This window comes from Sus scrofa, chromosome 3 (assembly GCF_000003025.6).
Source record: "Sus scrofa isolate TJ Tabasco breed Duroc chromosome 3, Sscrofa11.1, whole genome shotgun sequence".
Taxonomy (NCBI): Eukaryota; Metazoa; Chordata; class Mammalia; order Artiodactyla; family Suidae; genus Sus; species Sus scrofa.
Genome location: NC_010445.4, coordinates 132,221,419 through 132,243,137, shown reverse-complemented (window position 1 = coordinate 132,243,137; position 21,719 = coordinate 132,221,419). Strand labels below are relative to the sequence as shown.

At 56.5% G+C, this 21,719-nt stretch overlaps 1 protein-coding gene across 41 annotated transcripts in view; it reads right to left on the bottom strand.

Moving 5' to 3' along the window:
• The window catches only part of MYT1L (myelin transcription factor 1 like), a 365,957-nt gene that overhangs the window by 50,878 nt on the left and 293,360 nt on the right, over positions 1–21,719 (bottom strand). For 32 of the 41 annotated variants that reach the window (XM_021087911.1, XM_021087915.1, XM_021087912.1 and 29 more), the window contains 6 exons: positions 21,397–21,608; positions 14,427–14,677; positions 11,958–12,194; positions 10,063–10,184; positions 9,642–9,704; positions 9,125–9,193 (listed from right to left, as the gene is read on the bottom strand). In XM_021087911.1, the coding sequence (XP_020943570.1) occupies positions 9,125–9,193; positions 9,642–9,704; positions 10,063–10,184; positions 11,958–12,194; positions 14,427–14,677; positions 21,397–21,608 (954 nt within the window). Of the gene's footprint in view, positions 1–6,022; positions 7,969–9,124; positions 9,194–9,641; positions 9,705–10,062; positions 10,185–11,957; positions 12,195–14,426; positions 14,678–21,396; positions 21,609–21,719 lie in introns of those variants that run through there. The other 9 variants (XM_021087938.1, XM_021087945.1, XM_021087939.1 and 6 more) reach the window with 3 other exon arrangements.

Below are 21,719 nucleotides of genomic sequence, written 5' to 3'. Positions count from 1 at the left end.
CAAAATTGGCGAGGACACAGATGCTGAAAGAGTCATAAGCTTGTCAGCTGTAGGCAAAAACTATTCCTGAGTGTGACCGAAATTTAGGAAACCGTCGCTCAAGAACACCACTGGGGACGCCTGGGGTTCTAAGCGGCTCTGTCCAGCACGGGTGTCCACTCGACATGTGTGGCTGCCGAAACCCGAAGTCAGACAATAAGCCCTGTGGGTCCTCAGCCACGGTGACCTCGTCAGGCACTCGGGAGCCGCGTGCGGCCGCGGCTGCTGTCCTGGGCGGAGCAGGTCCTGGCCGGCCCCATCCGCCCACAAAGCCCCGTGGGACAGTCCTGTGGAAACGCTTCATCGAGCCAAACCGCACCTTCACTTCGATGATTAGGAAGTATTGGCACTTAATTCTTTACAAACGTCAGCTCAGAGTGGGATTGCTCATCTTCCTCTGCTATGACAATAGTCCCGATTCTCTCTGAAGGCAGAAGGGACGTCTCCGTCTTACGGGGGACGGGGACAGGACAAGCACCTGTGCCACCGGGGACTTCCCAGGTGGAGCCCCCTGGTACGGGGACGTGGCTCTTTTGGTAAAAATGCAAAAAGGAACAGAACAGCTGGGGACGCCTCTCCTCGAGGTGCTCCTGGCAGGTCACAGCCATGTTCAGGGTTAAACACGCAGACAGGTCACAGGTACAGAGGGGTCAAATCCACAGGCCGGAGCTCCCCTGCTCCCTGGCCAATCGAACACCCCGGCAGTCTTGCCCATCAAGTCAGAAACCCGAAGAGAATGGCTCTCTGTCCTGGAATCGCCAGGAAAAATGCCCTCCAAAATCCTTGTCGCTAATGTCCCAAAGGGACTATCTCCTTAATTTCCAGTCTCGCTCATTTTGCTCCAGGGAACTATAAATTAGTGTTTACTGGACTCAGACCTCGGATTCACAATTAAAGGCCAGCGCAAGCCAGTCCTTAATGGCCAGACATTCATTTCCTCCACAGAAGCGCTTCTCAGGCAGCTCCAGGCCGCGAGTGGACCCTGGCCACTGAGCTTGAAGGACGGTCACGTCCCAGAATTGCCCGAGATGGACGTGGGAGCAGAGTCCCAATAATTAGGAGAAGCCGAATGGAACCAGATGCGACATATGAGCTAGATCTAGCATATGAAGAAGACGCAATGAAATTCAGTGTGTTTTATGAAGGGGCTTCTGTTTGGCTTTGCCTCCTGACCTAACAGCACAGACAACAAAACCCATGTATCCACACACACGTGTGTTTACGCCCTGGCATACAGTATATTTACACATGTACGTGCGTACATTTAAAATAACTTTAAAACTGCAGTATTTAGAATTGTAAGGAAAAGAATGTTTCCTTTTGTTCACATGCACCAAATACACTATGTGTTTTATATTCTTTATTTTATTTACTTATTTTGCCTTTTTTTTTGCCTTTTTGGGGCCGCATCTGTGGCATATGGAGGTTCCCAGGCTAGGAGTCTAATTGGAGCTACAGCTGCAGGCCTGAGCCAGAGCCACAGCAACGCCAGATCCGAGCCGCGTCTGCAACCTACACCACCGCTCACGGCAATGCCGGATCCTTCACCCACTGAGCGAGGCCAAGGATCAAACCCGCAACCTCATGGTTCCTAGTCAGATTCGTTTCCGCTGCACCATGACGGGAACTCTATTCTTTATTTTATAAAGAAAGGTAATTAGCAGTTAAAAACTAAACTTCTTCAAAGAGTAATTTTAAAACAATTTGCAAAGAATGTATTATTTTAGCTTGGACTCAATGATAGACTGTGTTTGATTTGTTGAGAGGTAATTAGTATCGTTCACCCTTCCTGATACATGTATTAACATTTCATCATTTCAAACTGGAGGGACGGGGAAATGGTTCCCAAGACAGGTCTTCCTCAGGGCCTTACGTTGGACTTAAAACACCCCAAGGTTGTCACACTAAACACATGAAAACCTCAAGGCTGCTTTCGGCAGACATTCGCCCCATCCCGGCGAGGCCCTGGGCTCCCGGTGTCCCTGCCAGCTGCTCTTTACACACCAGGGTGGGGCCTGTCAACAGGCAGGAGAGACAGGTTTCGCCAGGAGGGCAGTCAGGAAGGTCGGCTGAGGAGAAAGGACACAGACACGGAGAAGCCCCGAGACCGCTGCCTCTGCGGGTGAGCCGCTTTGCAGGTGTGGCCCCTGGCGGGCGGCCCTAATGCGGGAGGCCGGAGATGCCGAACTTTGCAGTGACTGAATTATCTCACGTCTTCGCTGCTGGCGGATCGGGGATCTTGCCCACTTTCATCATGTTTCATTTAGTTTTGATGGAAACAGATGATGAAACACCACCCAACAACTCCAAAATTCCATGTCCACGAGCAAAGACCAGCTTTTGAGGGCAGCCTCTCGGTCGTGCCAGCAAAGCCCTGCTTTAGACAGAAGGCCCTGAGTGACGGCGGCACCCAGACTGGCTGTGACAGCCTGGCTTCGACCCTGGCTCCTTGGACGGAGCGCGACTGCTGGGCCCTGGGCCCTGGGATGGCAGCCCCGGGCCCACTGTCTCCCGCTGCCGAGCAGGGCCCAGGGTTCCCGTGTCTCCGCCTCACTGTCCTCACGCCCGGCTCTGCCCGGCCTCTCACACGGCACCTGCCGCTCCTGCCGCTCTTCTCCAGCCTCTGCATGTGCATGTGCCCCCCACGCCCGGGCAGCACGTGCTCAGGCGCCAGCCCAGCACACACGGCGCCAGGCAGGCCGGCCGGCGGGATGCCCCGCACAGCTCGGCTTGCTTTGCTGCCTGCAAACACGGACAGTAGCTCCTTCCAGAATGTCCTCTTTACTGAGGAGGCACGAGCACAGGGGGCAGACACCACAGCCGGGGCCGCACACACACCCACCCACCACGACAGCCTGGGAGGAGACCTGGCTGCACCCCGGTGAACACGTGCACACACGTGCACACACACATGTACACCCGCAGTGCACACATGGTGCCCACCCACGTGCGCATGTGCAGACGCACACGCGTGCAGGCACACAGGCATTGCAGTAACACGGAGAAGCCAGCGCAGGTACACCTCTTTCTGGAATGATCCCTCAGGGGTTCTGACAGCTGTAACTGCCTCAGTGTCTTTCTGCTCTTTATTTTGCTTTCTAGATTAAAGGACTTGCTATAAAGTCCTCCAAAGCCAGAGGCTCAAAAGATTTGGGGGTAAATTGAAGTTCTTTTTCTGGAAGCTCACAAAACGCACGCAGTCATTCGTAAATGTGAAAGTAACACCTACATTTTCCTCCTTGGAGTCGGGCTTCGTGTCGTCACAGCCCCAGCAGTTTCGGAGCAGCGGTGGGGCGTGTGGTGCCTTGGTGACGACGTTTTCTGGCGTCTCCGGTGAGCCGGGTACCCACGCTCCCATTTCACAGATGCAGAAACGTGAGCTGCGGAGCTGGGCCAACCCCTCTGGCCTCGGTGGGAGCGGCGGGCCCTGCGTTTTGTCGTTCACACCACAGGGTCTTTGGGTCCGGAGCCAGGTTTCGACTAGTCAGCCTCTGCCTGCCTTTGCTGACCGAGGGCTGGTTCTCACTCTGTAGACTCCGCATCAATGGCCCCGCCCGAGGTCGGCAGGGCGAAGGAACACACCTGGACCGCATCTCGCATGAGGCAGCAGCTCTGAGATGCTTTGGTGAAGCACAGACTCCTTGTCAAGTAGGAAAACAGCAGCGGTTCACCTGCGCTGTGGTTTCGTTTTGTTTTTGGAGGGTGTGCCTATGATGTGGTGAAAGGTGGTTAAAATATAACCCCGAAGTTCCCATCATGGCGCAGTGGTTAACGAATCCAACTAGGAACCGTGAGGTTGCGGGTTCGATCCCTGCCCTTGCTCAGAGGGTTAAGGATCTGGCGCTGCCGTGAGCTGTGGTATAGGTCGCAGACGCGGCTCGGATCCCGCATTGCTGTGGCTGTGGCATAGGCCGGTGGCTACAGCTCCGATTGGACCCCTAGCCTGGGAACCTCTATATGCTGCGGGTGCGGCCCTAGAAAAGGCAAAAAGACAAAATATATATATATATAACCCCAAGCCTGAACACGTGGCACTCTCCTTACTAACCCGGGTCCGAGGCCGGCCATCAGAAAGGGCAGGAGACGGGAAAAGACATTTGCGGCAGACCCAGTTAAAGCAGCGAACAGACCAGCGACACTTGTTGGCTAGGCCAGGGTCCGGGGGTGTCTGCAGTGCTGACCGCAGCCAAGTCAGCGTTCCGGAAACAGAGAGAAAAACCCAGGCCCCTCTGCCGAACCCTCCCTCAACAAGGAGCTCAGCGAACCAAGGTCTCAGCCGTGTGGCTTTGCTCTAGTGTTATGTGTTGTGTTCATTCCTGCGAGTGAGTGTGTGTAATTCTTACTGCAGAAGCTTTATTATATCTGCTTAACTAAATGTCCTGTATTGGGTTTAGGTTAAATTGCCCCTACTTATGGAAAAAGAAAACCTATTTGCAACAAGCTCCATTACTTGGGGGTGTTTCCAGAAAGACGCTGGGGGACAAGCTTTATGGACATTTTACAGATGCTGGTATCGAGACTGGGCCTGGGGGCCTCCTGGGAAGGACCAAACCTGGCAGAGTTTTCCACAACCGATGACTGTGATGCCACACCTGGAAGTTTAGCTGCAGTGAACCTGCCGCCCTGGTTGGTACCTGCTCTAGGTTATGAGAAGACACTGCAGGACCTAAAGTCGGAAGCTTCAGAGAAAGAAAACTGGGCTTTGTACATTTAGGCAGTTAAGAACAAACCTTGAACTCTCGTGGAAAAACCACACACCTAACAGGTCACTAACCTCCAAAAGGTAGCATGAAGCGTGGAAAAGGTGCTCGGGCCCAGTCTGGTGAGGCCGCCACTTGCTGACAGAGCCGCCCCGCGGCCCCAGCCTCAGTATCCACATCTGGGAGGTGGCCCCGCGCCCCAGCCCCCAGGGGGTCTCCGCGGCCCGTCCTGCACCTGTCGGTGTGGAGCCTGACCTGTTTCACGGTCCATGGGGCTGCTGGGGGCCTGGGGAAGGCTCGCAGCATCCGCTAAATCTCAGGGGCGCCCACAGACTCCCAGCACCCCAGACTGGCGCCTTGTCCCCCACTGACTCCCACTCACGCCCCCAGGCCACTCAGGCTGAATAAAACCATTCTCTACCCTAAAGGAGGGCGTCCCTGGGGCACCTTTCCCGTGAAAGGTGACCTGTTGCTTCCTGCCCCGGCCCAGCGTGAGCGCCAGGCCCTCCCAGGACCTTCTGTCCTAAAAGACTGCACGGCACGGAGGTCCCCGGCCCGCCCACCCAGAAACACGCCCCCCGCACAACCCGCGAGGTTCGGGATCTCCTGATGGGAACCCTGAGGGGAAAGAAGATGCGAGTGAAGATGAATCCTCGGACCCGGGTGGGCAGTGGGGCCCAAGCCGTGGACGCTGTGGGCCGGTGAGTGAGCTTCCTACCGCCTGCCCTACACTCAGAGCTGAGGACATACGCCCCCGAAAACTCGAGAAATAAGTAGCCTTTAGAGAAAAGTAGTATCTTGGCCTATGTTCAACATTTTCATTCTCGGATTTAAATAAACATACCCAGGTTTTAAAAAAGGTTCTTTGGGGGTGTGTGGTTAGAATTCCCGCACATCTAAGGTGAAATTCCTAGGACGCAGAATACACGAGAGAACATTCTGGAGGGCAGAGAACCCCGAGCTACGACCCTCCCACCCAGGACTGAGTGAGCGTTCAGACAGGAGGAGCCTGCGACCCACAGCTCTGTCCGGGCAGGGGCCGAGCTGAGGCCAGCGGAGCTGCTGCGGGAGAAAGGTGTGACTGACAGGGAGGGTCTGTCTGTGCCCGGCCCGGCCGTGGAGAGCTCACTGCCCCTGAAGGAAATGAGTTCCGATTTGGCAGGGACGGGTTATGAGGCACCTACAAGGCCCACATCACGTCCTGTTTGCCCTGATCACACTCGGGGAAGCAGGAAAAAGAATTCCTGGCTCGGGGATGGGGTGTCTTAAAAAAAAAAAAAAAAAAAAAAAAAAAGGCTGAGGTCGATGCCATGTGCTTTGCAGGTTCTTTGAAGTTGCCACTCTCAGCTAATCTTAGCTGGTGGCATTTTTAGAGAAGCTGCTTCCCTCCTGCCAGAGCTCACGTTAGGCCGATTCTGAGCAAAAATCACTAATTTGGACAGTTTTATTCTTTTTCTCCTGGACTGGTATCTCGCAGCCAGGCGTCCGCACGTTAGGGGGGACGGGGTGTGTCTAAACAGCAGCATCGTAAACAGCAGCTGGGAGGGCCCACCGTGTTGGGTTCTCCTCACCTACAGGGGGTCGCCCACCTTGCTGCTCAGCCACCACCTGGTCCCTATGACAGACGGACCAGGGACCAGAGGAAAGCAGCCGTCCCAGAGCCCGAGTGATATTCACGAACACGTCTGATTTTATACACGGTCAGTTTACACACCGTACACGGTGAGACAAAATCTCCGGTCCAAGACCACCCCACGGGCGCCGCTCGGGATAAGAATGGAACAAAGCCTGATCTCAGGACGTGTAAGAAGACGGGGGACCCAGCACCCAGAGCTCATCTGAGATCAGGCCGGTCCCGTCGACGGCCAGTGAGCAAGATTCAGTGTGAGAAGCGCCAAGGGGACCCTTCTCAGAGGGTCCTGTGTCTCAGCTGAGGCAGAACAGAGAGCAGTTTCGGGGGGTTGGGACCCCCTTTCTAATGAGCATCGTGAAGAGGGAGCATCACTTCACCTCAGAAGGACTGTTGCGACGCCACCGCCACTCTCGGGCAGGCAGGGGGTCGAGCAGTGGGAACTGGGCGAAGCCTGAAGAGCACGTATGCAGAGAATACCCTACCGAGACGGGACCGCGTGGACCACCCCAGAGAAAGCAGGTGCACGTCCTAACGGGCCGCTCTGTGTTCCTGCGCAGGGAACGCCTTCGCCACCCACGGGAACAAGCCAGGGCCGGAGGGGCCGTCAATGGAAAGATTCAAGGAAAGAAACACAACAGAATCCTGCTCGGGTTTCTCAGGTTAGAAAGACGTGTCATCAAGTGAAAAAAAAGGTCACTCAAATAGGGGACTAGTTATGGTAGACATTTAAGTGAAATCCCTAGTGTCGAACCATTTCAGAAACAAACCATTTCAGAAAACTTGTCAAGTATCGATTTCCCAGAAAAAGGATCAACTGAAATGGGATTTACTTGCTGCAAAGACAGTCACAGGCAACTGTGGCTTTTAGGTCAGCTTAAGTCAGGAGAGGCCACGGAAGATGTGGCCCCTCCGGGAGAAGGTGGGGGATGGAACCGATGGTCCCGCGCTGCCCCTCCGCAGGCGCAGATGGCAGGGACCTCACGACGTCCTCCAGGAAGAGATAGGACGGGAAGAAGGTGCCAGCACCGGAGGAGGAGGAGCAGGTCTGCCTGGAACTTCAGACCGACACAGTCGTCTAAGCCCACAGTCAAGGGGTGCGAAGCCCCGAAAGCCAGCCGGTCGGAAGCCTACTCTGGTCTCTGGTCTGCAGACAACCGAGGGGAAGCCAGACTGGGTGGGAGCTGTCCACAGGCTGGCTTCCTGCTTACGGCCGGCCTGTCGGAACTGCAGAGATGCAAAGCCCTCCTCGGCAAGAGCAAAGGGAAGCTGCCGCGTTCCGGTGCTGCCCAGGTTCCAAGTGCAGGTAACCACGTTTGACCGTGAGGGGAACAGGGCTTCAAGCCATGGAAAAGGATGCTTAACAGGGCGGGCGGGGTGGCTCTTGCTAATTCTGTCCGTCTGAGGTTCTAAAGGCTATCTGTCCATCAGGCAGCACGTGGACGGCTGCAGACTTTAACGCTCTTAAGAAAGGGGATGGCCTCCTGGTGTTTACACGCCATGAAGAAAACTCCCAGGGTCTCGTGACGGAGGGGCTAGTTCAGAAGGTCACTGAACATGAGCAGGTGATCTATGGCGCGAGGGCCTTGGACAGGGAGCCTGTAAAAGATGACACGGTGTGAAACAGAACGCGGCGCTCTGCGGGAGCCGCGGGGGCGGGGGGGGGGGTCCCTGGGAGAAGACCCAGGCGGGGTCTGAACATGGACTTTTCTTTGGTGCTAGACTGTTCAGTAACTTGGTACTAAAACTGTCTCCGAACAGGACAGAAGCCAGGCACGCTGACGCGACGATATTTAGAACAGGCTGGGTCAAGACAACTGTCTGGGCTGAGGCCCACGGTGCTGCGGGCCTTTCCCTTCTCGCCCTTCTTGTGCACACTCGAGGGTCCATTCCAACCGCATGAGCAAGGGTTTCCGTGCTGTCTGTGGCCCGTGCTATCCTCCAAAGCCTGTCTAGGACCCGAATGTGCTTCTCTCCACACCCACGCAAAGAACAACCACCTGAGTCTGATGGCGTGAACGTCGCCAACCAGATTCACGCTTAAAATATGGAGAACATTTCTGGCGCAGGGTGGGGTGGGGGGAGCTGTCGTCTGCACGCTGGTGAAAGCCCGAGTTCATGGGACTCGGTGCTGTCTTAAAGGGGGGGAGCTGTTCTGACCACAGCGTACTTAAGGAATTAGCTAGGATCCTGGTGGGTTTTACATTCGGCACTGTTTAAACAGCCAACTTTACCATCCTAACGACGGTCTTTTAAAAAGTCGATTTCTGACTTTTTATATTACGATCGCTTCCTGAAGGTTGGCGTGACTCTGTCAACCTTGCCTTCCACGCGCCCGCCTGTGTGGAGAGAGGTCACCTGGGCTTTAGCGCGTGCAGGCTGGGAAGGCTCTGACCTGAGAGGCAGCGGGGAATGAGAGGGAAAAGGCAGGGGAGGGTCCAGGAGGGTAACGCTGGTCCTGAAGACCAGTGCTGTGGGCGGGATCCAGGCCTGGCTGTGCACAGGTGATTTTGTTTTTGTTTTGTTGCTGTTGTCTGGCCTCGACCGCGGCAGGTGGAAGTTTCAGAGCCAGGGACCCGAGCCACGGCAGCAACCCGAGCCGCTGCAGTGTCCACGCTGGATCCCGAACCTGCTGCGCCACAGGAGGACTCCCAGGTGGGTTTTTAAAGACATTTTTCCTTCCAAGTGACACAGCCTTTTTGTTACCACTAAGTGAATAGATTTTAGAAAGAGAATGATTTTCGTGAAGTCTTACTTGAGTTCTTGTGAGCTGGTGGCCAGCATACTTCGAATGCTTTTGTCCGCCAGTGGGCAGCCCGACAGACTGTAAGACAGGCCAGGACAGTCAGGTGAGTAGCCCCGTGGCCCAGCTTAAGCTCCCGGACAAACACAACATAGAACTGAAATTAAAAAGTTTAATGCAGAAAAGCGATGGGGCAAGTGCTGTATCTTGAATTTTCTGGGTAGAATGAACGGATTCATGTCTACGTATAGATTGAAGGAAACAGGTCTGTTAACGAGCCACTCAAAAATGAGATCGAAATATTTGAACTCTCCGGTGTCAATGTCTGTAAGGAATTTTCCAAATCTAGGTGGTTTATTTCCAAGGAGACATTACACCACACGCCCATCAGCGTGCTTCCACAGGTCAACATACAGCACTTCGAGGGGTGACACAGAAGTCAACGTTGCACTTGGACAGCATTGTTGAGGTAAGCTGAAAACAATAAATTGAAAAGACAGAATCCACCATGAGAAAAATGAAGGCACACCTTCTATGTGAGGCGTAAGTACCAGTCACATGACCACTCCCATCACACCTTGGTGTTGGACATCTGCCACCAAACAAAAACAAAACAGCCAAAAGAGTAAGTATGTTTAAAAAAAACTTGAAAAAAGTTTCATTGTTTCCAGTTTAGCTGCAATGTCTGCACGGGGATTTCAGCACCCTGGAGAAAAGCTGCAAAATGCACGGGATTACATGGCAATGGCGTCTCCAGGGCACAGAGCATCGCTAAGAGCAAGCGCGCCTGCGGCCGCCCTGCCCCCTCCGGCCGGCGGTCTGGACACCTGGACGCTGCGCGTGTCGCGTGTCGCATGCTCAAACGCAAGGCATGTACAGATCCGGTTTAGAGAGAAGCCAAGAAAGGGAACGCCCCGAAGCGTGGGCATTCCACCCCGCGTTGTGCTTACGTTATTAAGTCCTTTTTGCCCTCCTTGCACTGGGGGTACTTGGGTTTGGGGCTCGGGATGGTCACCTCCCCCGGATACCGTCTTTCTTCCAGCGCTTCCTGGAAGGGATCCAAGTCTTCGGGCTGCGGGCAAAACACAGCTTCAGGGCCATACCCAGGCCGGGTCCACACGCAGACCCGGGGCCGCGCCCCCACCTGGGGGAGGGGCTGCCCGCAAGGTCACGCGTCCCAACCTTCCCTCCACACCCTCAGGCCCTGCTCCTGACGGTGGGCTTTGTTCAGAGAGCAGCGCTCCCCCCACGGGGCCTCCATCTCTCGTCACCTCCTCTGGAACCCCAGTCAGGTCGCCCGCCCGGGGGCAGGGCCAGATTCCTCATTCGGATTCCCGAAGCCCTGCTGGTAGCCTGCGCTTGGGCGCGCTCAGGCAGCCAGGACTGCTTCTCCGTGGATCTCGCTCGCTCACCGCGGTTCAGCACCTCGGGCGCTTGATCGACAGCGCGGGGCAGAGCCCGGGCGCTGCGCCAGGCCTTTGGTGAGTATGCCACCCACGTGCCCTGAGTCCCGAGGGAAGGGAAGACCCACTCAGATGAATGCTCTCATTTAAAATGACTCTTAGCACTGAGAACTATGTCTAGATACTCATATTGCAACAGAACAAAGGGTGGGGGAAAAATGTAAGAGTAACTTGATCCCCATGCTGTACAGCGAGAAGAAAAAAAATACCAGTTAAAAAAAAAAAAGAAAAACGAAATAAAATTACTCTTAAAAACAACCAAAAACGGAGCTCCTCTGGCCAAGGCGGGGCGGGGGGGGGAGGGGGGGGGGAAGACGCTGACAGTACCCCGAACATTCCTCTAGGTGGCGATGTTCGGAAAAGGTGTTTGGTGAGCGCGGTTTTCACTTGTGTGGCTCATTTTAATTAAAATAAATTCAGAGATTCAACTACTGTGCCTTATTTGGTAGGAACGACTTAACACTGTAGGACAGAGGAAAATACTTTGGATTTTAGCTTGCCATTCAGATTCTATTCTTTAAGATGCCTGGATCCTTAAATCAATTTGAAGAATGAAGATAACAGGCCTTAGCAGCAGCGGCCTTATAGGCAGGTGCCTTCCCTGCCAGTTCCTACCAATGGCTCATGTTTCCTCTTTCTCTGCCTCCCAGTTTCTGTAAGATGCTCCTGCTTTGACAGGGGTCTCCCTATTGTGTTCAGAAAGAACACTCATTTTCCAGGGAATAAAGAAGATGTCATAATTTTCAGAATTGAACTCAGGCTAACAAAGAACTTTTTTTTTTCCCATTGCTTTTCTTAGCCTAAAGGGTAACTATTTTAATAATCTGAATTTCAAAACTGTAACGACTTTAGAAATATGTTCTTGACATGGGTGTCTGGTAATATTATAGTCGACAGTGGTTTAGGCGACAGTCCTGAGGTGACCTGTTCTAGGGGGAGTTCACTCTTCTGAATGTTTAGGTTTCTTGGAGAACAGGCCCTGTCCTCAGCTTCAAAGAGCTAGCTGTAGTTAACCATTTAAGTATTTAAGACTTCCATTATCATTCGGCACCTGCAAGAAAAATCCTGCCTTTACCAGTCTGTCGCCCAGAAAAATGAACCGGTACACCGTTCAGACACTTTCTTAGAGAAATCGTTTGGTACAAAACACACTTGTTAGGAAAGGAAAGCCATCATTAAAAAAAGTCAATGGTCTCTTTCGCTCAAATCAATCCAAGTATCTCCTGGGTCAACCACCTAAGTCCTCTAAGCCCTGGTCAGCTAGAGGTCATGTTTAGAGAGAAAAGACGTGTCTGCTGAGGTAGGTGCCAGGGGCATTTTCCTCAGTGACGCCGACTTCCCATGCTGAGGGGACAGAGGCGGGGGCAATGACAAGGACATACAGCAATCTCTTTGGACTCGTCCTCGTCTATCCTCCGAGGCTTCATTTTGGTGTAGTCTACGGGCAAGTCCCAGCAGTCCCCCTCGCTCAGCTGGAAACACCGGCTGCTCATCACCGCCTGCTGCTGGGGGGACATGGGCTCCAGGGGCGTCAGGATGGGGCAGCAGCCCTCTCGCGGCCGCTGCTTGTTCATGCTCAGGTCCAGGGTCCCGTTCTCGTCCACCTCCATGTCAGGGTTCTGCCAGATAGAACGGACGGTGACCACGGGGCTCCATCCCCTGGAGCCCAGCCCCGCCTCTGCCGGGACAAGATTCAGAGTCGGTTCCCTCACTGCAGTCTCGTCTGCACAAGCTCCAAGGTGAGGGGCAGTGGTCCCCCGTGGGCTCTGCTAGCCCAGGCTTAGCTGCGAAAGGGCCTGGCAGATCCCTCTCTCCACTAAGCTATCACTCGCCATCCATCGCTCCCTCTCTCACCTCCTTACCTAGCATCTATCTATCATCTACCATCAGAGATGCAGACCTTCTTTTTCCCCAGTGGACCTCTGCTTTCAGAAATCAGCCCGGCCACAAGAAAAGCAAGTCCCCGCTTCAATGCTCTTCCGGTCCCCACACCTCGGAAGGGATCAGAAATGCCCGTTTGTGTACAGATTAGATACGTACACTCACGGTGGATAGATACTTAAGATTCTCCGTTAGTTTCATTGATGCCCATACGTCAAGGCTTGGAGGGAGGAAAACACAAGAATTTAGAGGGATGGGGGAGAGGAAGGAGAATTTACTCTCTAATACGAAATCCTCTGAGGACGAGAAATGTCCATTGTAAGACAGATGTGCAGGTCAGACACCTCTGCTGCGGTGACCACGGGCTGACCTATTCTAATCACGCTTTAAGCAGATCAAGAATCCCTCTGAGCCTGCCTCTCAGGAGGAGGGAGAGAAGCAAGGATGGAGGGAGGACAGAGGAAGAAAAATCCAAATACCCCTGACAATCCATTTTCCCCCCAGAGAGTTACACTCACTTGGGCAAAAATGTGCTTTCCGAGCTGGCGTGGAAGCCGCTGCCTACTCAGATGCCTAGCAGTGCTTGCCTGGGGATGTAACAGCAGAGGGAGGTGGGGGGAGCGCGCCCGGCATGAAAGCCCGTCCTTTGGGCTGCTACCTTGATAAATTATAGCATATTATTCTGCCTGACCTCTTCTTGTCAAAGTGCACTCCTGGTTTCAAGCCTTCATGCTAATTTAGCCTTCATCATGGTGGATTACCATTCTCTCGGTCTTAGTTTAAATTTAATAACGTGGAAAAAAACAGGAAGGGGTTACTGTCTCTTTTCTCCCCCTTGCCACAGAATCTCCTCCACGCTGGCCTCACACTTTAGCAGCCCTGATCACCATGGAAATTGCATGCCCCTGACACGCCTCTAAAATCTAGGAATAAAAATATCAGTAGAAAAGGAAGCATTTGCAAAACATAAAATTACTGACCTTTCTCCATTCATACAAATTACACTTATTTCTAACAACTACTGTCACTGCTGTGAGCTCAGGTGCATGCCTGTCAGCGCTAGGACACGGAGAGGCCCTTTGTTCTGGAGAGGAGGCGCCCCGTCGTTCCACCCGCTCCGCTTCTCTGTCCTCCGAGAGCACAATGCGCTCGCGCCGCCCGCGTCTCCAGCCACCTAGTGGCCTCTCCGGACAGCTTTGAGCTCTGCGGCGGCCCAAGGGCTCCCTTTCCTGCTCTCAGCACCTGCCAGGAGCCCATTGACAGGGAAGCGCCATGAGGGCTGCTCCCTGGTTTAGCATCTATGGTGTTTGGGGCTAAGGGAAGCTGGCTGTAACTGCTTGGCTGGGAGCCCGGGGAAACGGGATTTTTCACTTTCTTTGTTCGCCAGCACCGGGCGTGAGGGCGCGGTCGGTCCTGCGTTTCACTTCACCGCGGCGCAGCCCACCCTCCTCCGCTGAAGGTTCAGGGCGCACAGCTGCTCGAGTTTCCTAGTCTCTGTGCGGTCCTCCGAACCCCAAGAGGGAAGCAGGGGGTCTTTTGTTTCCAGAAGTGACTCTGGGCCCGAAACAGGAGGGTCCCAAACGGACATGTTAATCTAAAAGCCCAGCCGATTCCTCCCGGTCTGGAAAAACGAGTGCCCAGGACCATGTGCTGTCAAGCCTCAGCCTCCTCGGAGCAGGGCCCTGCGGACGAACGGTCTGCGCCGGCGCTTGGGAGGGAGGCTAAGCTGCAGGCACCGGCTGGACCGCCCGGCCGGCCAGCGTGACCTCGGGGCGGGGGCTCGCGCCGAAGCCTCGCCCGCCCTCGGCCCCGCCCCTCGAGTCCCCGCCCCTCGAGTCCCCGCCCCTCGAGTCCCCGCCCCTTCCGCGCCGCGCCCGCTCGCGGCCCGCCCCTCTCGCGCCCGGCCCCGCCCCACGGCCCCGCCTCGCTCGAGGCCCCGCCCCACCAGAGGCCGCGGCCGGCCCGCATACCCGCGCCGAGCACAAGTCCTGAGGCTTGGTGGACAGGTTCTGCGGCATCTCGCGGCAGCGCGTGGACAGGTTGAGGATGGCCGTGGCCGCCATGTGCGCAGCCTCCATGTCGTGCGTGTAGTCGAAGCTGCTCTTGCTGCACGTGCTGCTGGCGCTGCTGCCGCCGCCGCAGCTCAGGTTGCTGCTGCTACTGGGTGCGTAGGTGCTGGTGGTGCTGCTGCTGGGGCTGGCGTCCTTGCAGTACCGCTTCGCTGGGGAGACAGGGGACAGGGATGATTCGGGGCCCCCGCCCCGGGCCGCAGCAGCAGAAGAACCCCAGTGCCGCCCGCCGCGCTGTGCGTCCACACTTGGGCGTAGGTACCAAGGGGGACACGGTGCCAACGGGCTGATTCCTAGAAGTCTGGCTTTCCCCTTTGTCCTACTTCCACGTCGTGTGTTTGGATGGGCAGAGCTGGGAACTAGCAGGAAGAGCACACATGTCTCCCGGGCGGGATGCAGGAAGCCCACCAGGGCACATCATGCAATCTCATCAACGTGCCCTCCTGGGTAAGGCCTGGCCATCAGGATGTCGGCCGCCATTGGCCTCACCACCTGCTCACACCCGGAAGGAGGCTCCCGCCATGACTGCTCATCCGCACGCAGGGTGACGGGGCCGGCAGACCCTCGTCCCTCTAGAGACCTGATGACCCATCCTGCCGGGAGGGGCCGTGAGGGCCAGTCGGGGCTCACCTCCTGTGCAGGTGTGGCCCCTGCAATTTAGGAAGTGGCATCCTGGTCAGGGTGCAGCCAGACCACCACTGAAAACCCCTTCTCTCTGCCATCCCAATATATAAAGAGCCACCCAGCGAAGGGGGGCAGCGAAGGGGACAGAACCGCACACACACCTGTGGACTCACTTAAGCCAAGATAAACTTTAAAGCACTCGGGGATGCACAGACGCCCATGCGCGGGTCCTGCCGCCCCGCCCTTTGTGGGAACGGCCTCCTGCCTGCACCAGCCTCACTCATAGGATCTTTCTGAACAGCCAGCCTCCCTAAGAGCCAACCAGGCCCATAGGAACAAGTGTGGTTTCTAGGGCTGCTTACAGCGGTCCTTGAGCACAAGGATGAGAAGGTGGCTGATGGATGATTCATCAGGATGGGCCGGGTCCTTAGACGCACAAAATGCTCTTTGCTCAGGGGTCAGAAGCTCACTGACCTGCAGCGGGAGATGCCTGGAAGGAGCCAGGAGACCCCTTTGTAGTGTCCTGACACCCCCCTGCCCCCAGCGAGCCAGGCTTTCATGAGAAACAGGCACATCAGCACCTTCCTCCTGCAGCCAGAGCGGCGATTCCCACACGAGGCTGAGGTGCGGGGAGGACCTGGGGCTCCGGCTGTGCTCCAGATCGGGATAATTTAGGGAGCAGTCGCCCTTCACTGAGAGTGGGGAGGGAGGCATCCTGCATCCTGCTCTCTCGTCCTCAACATTGTCATTAGCGGGTCTGCAACCTGGGTACCCTGCTCAGGTGCCCTCTGACTGGAGGAAGTGACACAGCCTCCAGCCAATGTGGTTATAACAGCACCGAGAGCCGCCCAGAGCGCGAACTCCTGAATTCCCGTACAAAGGAGAGAAGAACTAAGCTTGCACTGCGGCTACCTCTTGACTCTGGACAGTGGAGCAAGTTCCCTGACACCAAGGGTGTGTCCCGGCGCTGCTCTGAGCACATCACAGCAGCCCAGGGAAGCCACTGCCCGGCCTCGCCCCAGCCCCTCGTGTAGATCAGGGGGTCAGTTCCACACCGTCAGACCCCACGAGCACGAGGAGTAACTTGCCAGGGAGTTACTGCCATGTCCTCAGCCAAGTCCGCTGAGCTCAAGCTGCTGGCGAGCCTACCCTTCCCTCCCTCCCCCGTGACGGCACCTGCTCTCACTCTGAGCAGAGACACGGGGAGTGTCCGGGGGACCAGCCCAGGGGGTTCTGTAAACCAACCGCTCACAGGACTCTCCAAACGGGCTGATGTTTGTGGCTTTATGTCATTTACAATGTTGTTATAAAAATAGGAACATAAAAACTGTGGGAAAAATGAAATAATACTTAGAAGGGATTTCTTTTCCCCCCCAGGGAGGGCCAGTCACTGGTAAAACAAAAGAAATGTAGGCCACGTAAATAAGAAAGCAGTTGTGTTTTGAAGTGCGGGAATTTCAGAGTCTAGTGGCAAGTAAGCAGGACTGCGTGTCTCTGCAACGACTGCAGTGAACTCTTGGTAAAGTGCCTCTGCTTCACCAGGTATTAAGATCCAAAGGTCCTCCTTCCCCCAGACCATGCCGAGGCGATGGGACTCGTCCAGAGTCGGACAGTTTGGACGGAACTGTGGACGACGGATGGACCGCCCTGTCGGCTCACAGAACCGGGAGGAAAGGCAGGGTAACATCACCGCGCCGGCATCCTTTCCCTAAGTCCCGCCAGGCACGTGTGGTTTTGTGCCCCAGGAAAGTCTAACTTCAGATTCCCACGCAGCGAAAGTCTTGGTTTGAATAATTACCGCCCAGCCGGGGCTACTCGGGCCGCCACCAGGGGGCGCCGAGGAGCGAGCCGCGCCTGCCCCTCCTCCCCAGCACCGCCCAGCACCCCCTCCACAAAGTCAGACGCACTTGCTTTTTCTGTCGACAAACACTATTTCCATTCGAAACTTTTTTTCCAATCAATCCGCAGACAAACTATATGAGTATTCCTCGGCATGCCAGCGCGTTGCCGAATTTACATGCCAGCGCGTTGCTGAATTTACAAGACAGAATCGCTCTCTTTAGAGTGTTGCCTTTAACCCCTGCATTTACAACCTCGGAAGCCCGGTGGATCTTAAACCCTTTTGTGCAGGAAAATGGAAAAGGATATGAGATCTATGTGATCCAATATGATAAATCAGAAAGACAAAATAGCTTCCAACTTAGTGACCGCCTCTGCCTCTAAGAGTCTTGCTAAGCCTTTCTCCCTGGAAATGCCCTCTTGCTCCTGGAATTCACGTTTTCCTGTGGGGAACAGAGCAAAATGTGTCTTCCCCATCCGAGTTCCCGTTAAAAGCAGACAAAGGCATACGGCCCAGAGACAGAGCTCCTGAGGCTCTCCCTGACCCCGCGTCCAGACCTGCACCCTTAGGTCTGGCTGGATTCAGGGCTCTGCACCCTAATTCGTGCCACTGACTCCCGGGTCTCCCATGGGTTCATGGTTGTGCTTTCCTGTCAGTAACCTGAAATAGGGACGCAGAGGCCTAAGGAAGAAAGGGAGCTTCCTGGGAGTTCCCTGGTGTTGCAGCAGGTTAAGGATCGGGCATTGTCCCTGCAGGGGCTTGGGTCACTGCTGTGCCGTGGGTTCGACCCCTGGCCTGGGAACTTCCACCTGCTGAGGGCATGACCAAAAGAGAAAGAAAAGGAGCCTCCTTGAGTGTCCTGTTAGGTCGTCTGCTCAGGTGGTTTAATGTGTCTCCTCCACCCAAGTCGGGGCTCCTGGCTGTTGCCGTCTCCTCCCTCACCGAGCGCTGCCTGCGCGGCTCCCATCTGCCTGGTTGGCACCCGCCTTCAGGCCCGGGGGGGGGGGTGCGGTGAGACAGCTACCTGCCCAGGTGGGACCCAGAGCTGCGGGGGGGCCTGGGTACCTCATTCTGCACAAGCAGCTCTAAGGAGGCCAGAGAAGGCCCCACGTGCAGGCCGGCATCTGTCAGAGAGAACTGGGCGGGGAGAGGCTTTTGGGGGCAAGGGAGGATTGGGAGAGCTGAGCAGGTGTTCGGGGAGGCGGGACCTCCGGGGACAGGGGTGGTGTGCGGGGTTGGGGGGCGCCCTGCTCCAGAGGATCAGTCCCGGGATCGTGGAGGCCCCCGGGGAAGGCCGTCCGAGGTGGGTGCCTGCGAGTGCGCCAGCGAGCAGGGTGAGGAGGCCTGTCAGGGGAGGGCGGAAGAGCGGGGGCACAGCAGAGAGAGGAGGCCTTGGAGGAGCCAAGAGGGGTTCGACGATGCTGGAGAAATGTTTGGCTTAGAAGCGCTTTGAAGTTGGGAGTCACTGAGGAGGCTCATGAGATGGGTTGGTTCAGGGCTGGGAATGAGTGGACAGTAAACAAAGCCGGCCGAGCTGCCCAGAGATGCCGTGGGCATGGCTTAGACCGGGTTGGGAACTTTCTCGGTAAAGGCCCGACACTGGTCCACGCTTGGCAGCCACAAGATCTCGGGCAGGACAGCGCCCCGGGAAACGCGTGGGTGAGAGTGGCCCGTGTGGGCAAAGCTGCTCCCCCTCATGAAATTCGAAGCCCCCGGGTCACTTTTGCAGGCCACGCAATGTCACTCTTCTTCCAGTTTTCCCGCCCTTTTGAAATGGAAAGGCCGTCTGTTCATAGCTCACCACACAACCCAGGTATGGGGGGCGCAGTGGGGGGCCGTGGGCGGAAATGCCGCCTGGGCTCCTGGGGGCAGAGGCGGTCCCTCTGCTCTCCCAGTTTCCCTCCCACACGGGTTTCTGTCCCCCCACCCATCTCCAGGTGGTCCCACCCCTCTCCTCACACGTCTGCGGTCCGGCCTCACCAGCCCGCTGGCCGTTCCCTCTCACGCGTGGGTTTCCTGCCTTCTGGTAATTTCCACCCAAGCCTCATGATCAAGTTGCTCAAATTGGCCACTTTGGTGAAGGGCGTGCTCACTCCTGCAGGCAGACGGATGCCTCGCCTCTGGGTGTGAGCCCTTCCTGGCGACTGGCCAAGGGAGGAAAGAGAAGACGGTGACGGCGAGGTGAGCGCGTCCGGAGGCCGGCCAAGGGGTGGCTGGAGGGAGGGCTGCGCGGACAGACGGGCAGACAGCGAGAGACAGATGGACACACAGCAGCTCCTGAGTGTCTGGAGGGACTAAGGCAGAAACCCCAGTGTCTGCTGAACGTTTTTAGTGGCAGCGGGTGGCGTCTAAGCAATGATGCCCAGAGCCTGGGGAACGGGCCTGCTCCCCCCGCAACAGGAGGCTCACGCCACTCTTTCCTTAGGAGCCGGCCCTGGGGACAGCCTCTTTGGGGGTGACTGCAGAGCCCCCCACCCCGGGCTCTTCCCGGCTCACACCGCCTCAGAAACCTGGCCTGCCTGCCTTGTCCTCAGGGGGCGCCTTCCTGAATGGTTTCCACAACCTGTGACTGGCGAGGGAGAAATGCAGCTGTCCTCCGTGTCCGCTCTGTCCTCAGCAGACGGTGGCAGCTGCTGCCCTTCCCTTCTCTTAGTTCCCAGAAGCCCCGCGCCCAAGTTTCTGTTCTGTGTCCTTGCTGTCCATGGGTCCGCGGCAGAGCAGGGCCCTGCCTGTTTCCAGCGAGGGCAGTGTTTTCTGGGTAGGTGAGAATCAACGCCCAGAAAGAACACGCCTGAGGCCCCTCCTGAGCCGGGGGCAGGGGAGCGCTCCCCGCCTCTGCCCTCGAGGAAAGCCTCGCAGGGGAAGGCTGATTCATCACAGCCCCTAAACAGGAGAGCTGAGAAAGGGCCCCGTGCCCAGGAAAACGTGCTCGCGGCCACGACGTCACCCAGGGGCCACCAGAACCGCGGGCTAAAGGCCGTCTGGCCGCAGCATCAGCAGCAGGAGGGTCGCAAAGAGCGGCCACCAGAAGGTGTAAGTGAGCGGAAGTCCTATAAGCAGAATCCCTAACGATGTGGATTCGAGTTTTTGGGGCCTTCATTTGCAAGCAAGTGAATGACGTTACCACAGAGCCTGAACGTGGAAAATCATTAGAACAAAACCCCGGTACCCTCCGCGCCACCCCAAGCCAGCCCCTCCGTTTGCCCCACTCAGCACCTCTGCTCCTGGACTTTCCCGTCGCCGCGTGCAGGCTCGTCCACACGAGACGCAGCGAGAAACACGACGTGTCGTGCCCCACGTGCACTAACTGTCATCAAGGCAAAGGATGACCGAAGGGTTGGGGACAGAAGTGCGGCAGCTCACGCGGGACGGTGCGGGGGTCTGGACGCCCCCAGCACTCTACTTAGAGTTTCTTTCTTTCTCTTTTGGTGGGCTGTGATTTTAATTAAGTATCGTTTTCGGAGAGCAGCTCCAGTGTTTAAAACCGTCTCTCCTGCCTCTGCTGGAGAAACCCAAGATAAGGCCCCTAAACCATCCAGCTCCTATAACCTGTCCCCATCGGTAACATCTACCCACGAAGGCCCCAGAGCCTGGAATTTAAAATAGAACCGTGGTTAGGTAGAGCAGCCAGCGCAGAAATGCATCCTCCCTCTGTGGTTCGACTACTTACCCAGCGAGCTTTGCGATGACACGGACCTAGTCAGTTCAGGGCTGACACCACCGCAAGGGGGTGCAGACCCGCAGGCGTGGAAATAACCTACGTCCCCCTGGGAACCACACGGGGTCTGTTTGTTTCCCGGGTCCTGGCTGCGGGCAGCCACGGTGGCTGCTCTGAGCGAGGCCGGTGACAGAGGGACACAGCCAGGACCCAGGCTCCAAGCGGGGGCCGTGCCTGCTGCAGGGAGGCGGTGGGACGGGCCGAAGCCGCGTGTCCCTGTCTGCACATTACAATCAATGGTGACTTTAAAGCCACACAAGGGAGGACCTCCGGGGCTTCGGAGCTGCCTGGCCTGGGGGCCGCCCTGGGCGTCAGAATTTAAACCTCCCCGGCTGACAGCAATGGGCGCGAAGGGCACACGGAGCCCCCACAGCCGAGAGCTCCCCGGTCTGCTCTGTGTCCGGCGTCGGCAGGGGTCGGGAGAGAGGAGGCGCTGTCTCCGCGAGCAGCCCACGGCAGCCTGTCCCCACGCCGGCCAGCCGCCAGCCCGCCTGGCCCCGGGGACACGGGGCGAAGGGGTCTCCCTCCCTCCTGCCGGTCCTGCGCCCGCACCCGAGTGACCCCGACCCCGGGCTGCCTTCCTGGGGGCCACAAGCGACGGCATGCTGGACAGTCGGTGGGGATGGGCATACACAATCACAATGATAACCGCAAGCGCGACTCCGGGCATACGTGTGTGCACCTCCTACCATCAAATCCTTTGGGGGATATTTCCCTGGTTTGCACCTTGGGGGCTATGGCCCGCTTGCCGTACGTATGGCTGTCGTAACTGTTGTACTCAAAGGATGTCTTGGAATATTTCTCCAGCTCTTTGGCCAGGTTGGAGCGAGGCGTGGTGGTGGGGACGTTGTTTCTGTAGCCGTAGTGTGGGATCTCGAGCTGCTTTACAAAGCACATGGGCCTGGAAGCGAACAAGAGACAGCGGGTAGCTCGTTTTCTCGCGGCTGCGCACGAGGGAGACGCGGCTCCCGGGACAGTTAGAGCATCTTGTTTCCCCAGCTGCACGCAGGCC